Genomic DNA, 3,586 nt, shown 5'->3' on the forward strand with positions numbered 1-3,586 from the left:
GGAGGTCGAGATTTTGATATCACTGTCGAAACAGACCAATAGCAGAAGATATCATCACACAGTCAGTCAATGTTAGATATATTGCTAATTCTCTGGACATTTTGTATTTACTGTAAAGAAATTACAAAAGTATTTGTCTCAGTTTTGGCAGTTCCATATCCCTCCCTCTGATTATTATTTCTTTTTGTTCACGCTTTTCTTGTACTTTTCAGTATTTCAAAATGTCTTTTCTTTCAAAAAGTCTTTAGTCACTTGCTCAACTAAATTCTGGGATAATTACATTTTCATATATTTTTGTTTGTTTTTAAATTTAGGTGTTTTTGTTTTTGAAGTGGGGAAGCAATAAAGAGGTCGTCGATATCAAAACTGATAGACGGAAGTGTCGTCGATATCACTTTTGCACTGAGCTCAATTTTGCCCAATTGACCAATGGAAATCCACGTAACATATGAAATAGCAATATACAATACTTCTTCACGTTCGGCGTATTTACGTATGTTTCGCTTCTTCCCACTTTCTTACCACTAAAAGCATTGCAACGTGTTTCGTCTGCTCAACGTATGCATACCTGCCAGCCGCGTGACTGGACCAATATGAAGATAATCTGAATCGGGACTCTGATGCTGAAAGAATTTCTGACTCTTTAAATACAAATGGCAAACCATCGTTGTGAATCAATAACGACGACAGTTTAAATACCATGGACATTGCACTGATGAGCATGGGTATCGAGACCATGGGCCACTATGATTATGCTCCTGCGGTACAGACCGAGGCCAAGAAAGGTCAGAGGCGCTCAAAATAGGGAGTTGCATTTCTTTTGTGTGTGTGTGTGTGTGTGCGCGTGTGTATAAGAGTTAAAATTACAGGCGAGTAAACAGTAGTCTTGTTTTTGATGCGTCTCTCTGCGAACCGCAATCCCACAGCGGAAATAAGTCCTTATTGGCTCTCCGTTAAAGATTAAGTTACATTGATTGCAGTCTCAGGGATGTGAAATACCGCCTCATCTGGTTGAGCCCCCAAATGTCTACATGCTTGTGACGTGTCTAACACACTCACACGCACGCACGTACACACTGACTCTGACATCGTGACAAAAACAGAGAGAGAGAGAGAGAGAGAGAGAGAGAGAGAGAGAGAGAGAGAGAAAGAGAGAGTGAGAGAGAGAAAGTGAGAGGGAGAGAGAGAGAGGGAGAGAGAGTCAGAGAGAGAGAGAGAGAGAGAGAGAGAGAGAGTTCTACCTCGCACACATACACACACTGACACACACAACGTCGCACCTTGCCGCTCACTTGAGACCCTTCATCACTCTCGTCAGACCAATCCTCTCGGGAAGCAGTCGCGAGCCACATGCTTCGGGATGTTAGCTCCTGTTGTCAGATGAGACAGCAAGGAACATAAGCAATCAGACGCTGAAACTAGGATAGGATTTGAACCCGATCAACACTCGTATTTATTACTTATAAGTTATTATTACCGATCATGCACAAGCACGGCAAACCACTGCAGAAACAGATCAACCAAAACACGTGCCATTAACGCATGCAGAGACGGAATCATGCACGCAAGAATACTCTGGAATGATGTTCTACGACTTCTAAATTCAACCACCGATTAACAAAGATTTTATGCAGAATCTCTCTCTCTCTCTCTCTCTCTCTCTCTCTCTCTCTCTCTCTCTCTCTCTCTCTCTCTCTCTCACACACACACACACCACACACACACACACACGTTTCCGGTATGTAAAGCGATGCATTCGGAGGTTTAAAGAAAAAGAAATTGAAAAGACATCACTGGACAATGCAACATTTCAAACAGCCATCACCTCTTCATCATCATCGTCGTCCTCATGCGGATCGTCGTAGGACTGTTCAAGGCAAGAGAGAAAATCCGTCACTGATACTGTTTGTGTACATGCACACATACCTTTCATTGTCATGAGCTCTTTTCGTGTTTTTTTTTCTCAATACATTATTATTCTTTCGCTGGAAATGTCGGGTCGCTGCCTCCCAATGCGTGCGTGCGTGCGTGCGTGCGTGCATGCATGCGTGTGTGTGTGTGTGTGTGTGTGTGTGTGCGAGCCGCGAGCGAGCGTGCGTGCGTGCGTGTGTAACCAGGTTCGAAAAACGTTGGAAACAAAATCGATTAATGATCAGCCATTTGTGACCAGGTTCCAAATAGATCGAAATTGAATCGATGATGATTTGATGTTATGATGAGATGTGTTAGGCTTACTGGACTTACTGGACAAGCATTCACATCTGGTCATACACACAAAGACATGGCCCGGCCCAGATTCACACCCGTAGCCCGATGACTATACAATACTTCAATAGTAAACTGAGATAGCTACCCCCTTCATCCCCACCCTCTCTCTATCTCTCTCTCTCTTTCTAAGCTCACGGCTATGTACATACTTAGCTATAATTGCCAGGCATGTATGTATGTATGTATGTATGTACTAGAGGAATACCCGGCTTCGCCGGGGTGAATCGCCAGACAGACAGCGTGGCGGTTCACCACAATCACCTTTGAAGGCGAAGTCCTCTCAAACGGGATTGAGAATTTTAGAGCTTATTTCTAAGCCCTATCTTAACTGTTATGGCTTCTCAAAGGCCAGAACATACAGAAAGACAAAAGCCGCCAGACCCCATCACAAACAGAACTCTACAATCCACAGGTGTTGCCTCCACACACTCACACACACACACACACACACACACACGCGCACACACACACACACACACACACACACACACACACACACACACACAGAAGCCGTATATATCTATCTATATATATAAATATATAGAGATAGATGACAGTGGATTTTTCGATAAATAGATTCGACCTTTGCACTTTTACAGTGACGACAACTTACGGGTACATGCAAGGAAAGCCCACAACTTCTAAGGCGAACAACTCTGCAGAGTCTGTTGTGAAGGGCGACGGTAGTCTCCCTGTCACACTCGACCCCCTTTGAATGAACTTTGTCCCCAAAGTTCCGAACCATGGACCCGCCAAGGTTAGGTCCCTCCCAGGTGGAATGGGAACAGCACGAAAATGATTCAGTGGCCTGAACATTTCATGTCGAGTCCCATCGCTGTCGACGACGCCAAATGTAACCGAGTGCCGAAACACCACAATCACCTTTGAAGGCGAAGTCCACTCAAACGGGATTGAGAATAACTGTTATGGCTTCTCAAAGGAAGGCCTGAACATACAGACACACCAAAGCCGCCAGACCACATCACAAACAGAACTCTACAATCCACAGGTGTTGCCCACACACACACACACACACACACACACATACACACACACACACACACACACACACACACACACACACACACACACACAAACACACACACAGAGAAGCCGTATATATATGACTAAGTGCCAAAAGGTGCTCACAGAACAGAAGACGACTTTGTTTTACAATAAAAATGTTTCTAAAAACGTGTGTCTGCTGAAAATTGGTGTGTGTGTGGATGAATGTGCGAAGAGATAGTGGACATAATTTCGTGTGTCTGACTTGAACGGTTTTGAAGTTATCTTTGTTTAAAGTCAAAAATAACGCCAA

General features: G+C 43.9%; 1 protein-coding gene across 1 annotated transcript in view; it reads right to left on the reverse strand.

Moving 5' to 3' along the window:
- Nucleotides 1–1,810: 1,810 nt before the first annotated feature.
- LOC138950706 (uncharacterized) overlaps nucleotides 1,811–3,586 on the reverse strand; it is a 134,967-nt gene continuing 133,191 nt past the window's right edge. The window contains exon 3 of the mRNA XM_070322429.1: nucleotides 1,811–1,867. Within this exon, the coding sequence (XP_070178530.1) occupies nucleotides 1,811–1,867 (57 nt within the window). The remainder of the gene's footprint in view (nucleotides 1,868–3,586) is intronic.

This window comes from Littorina saxatilis, linkage group LG1, assembly GCF_037325665.1.
Source record: "Littorina saxatilis isolate snail1 linkage group LG1, US_GU_Lsax_2.0, whole genome shotgun sequence".
NCBI classification, from domain to species: Eukaryota; Metazoa; Mollusca; class Gastropoda; order Littorinimorpha; family Littorinidae; genus Littorina; species Littorina saxatilis.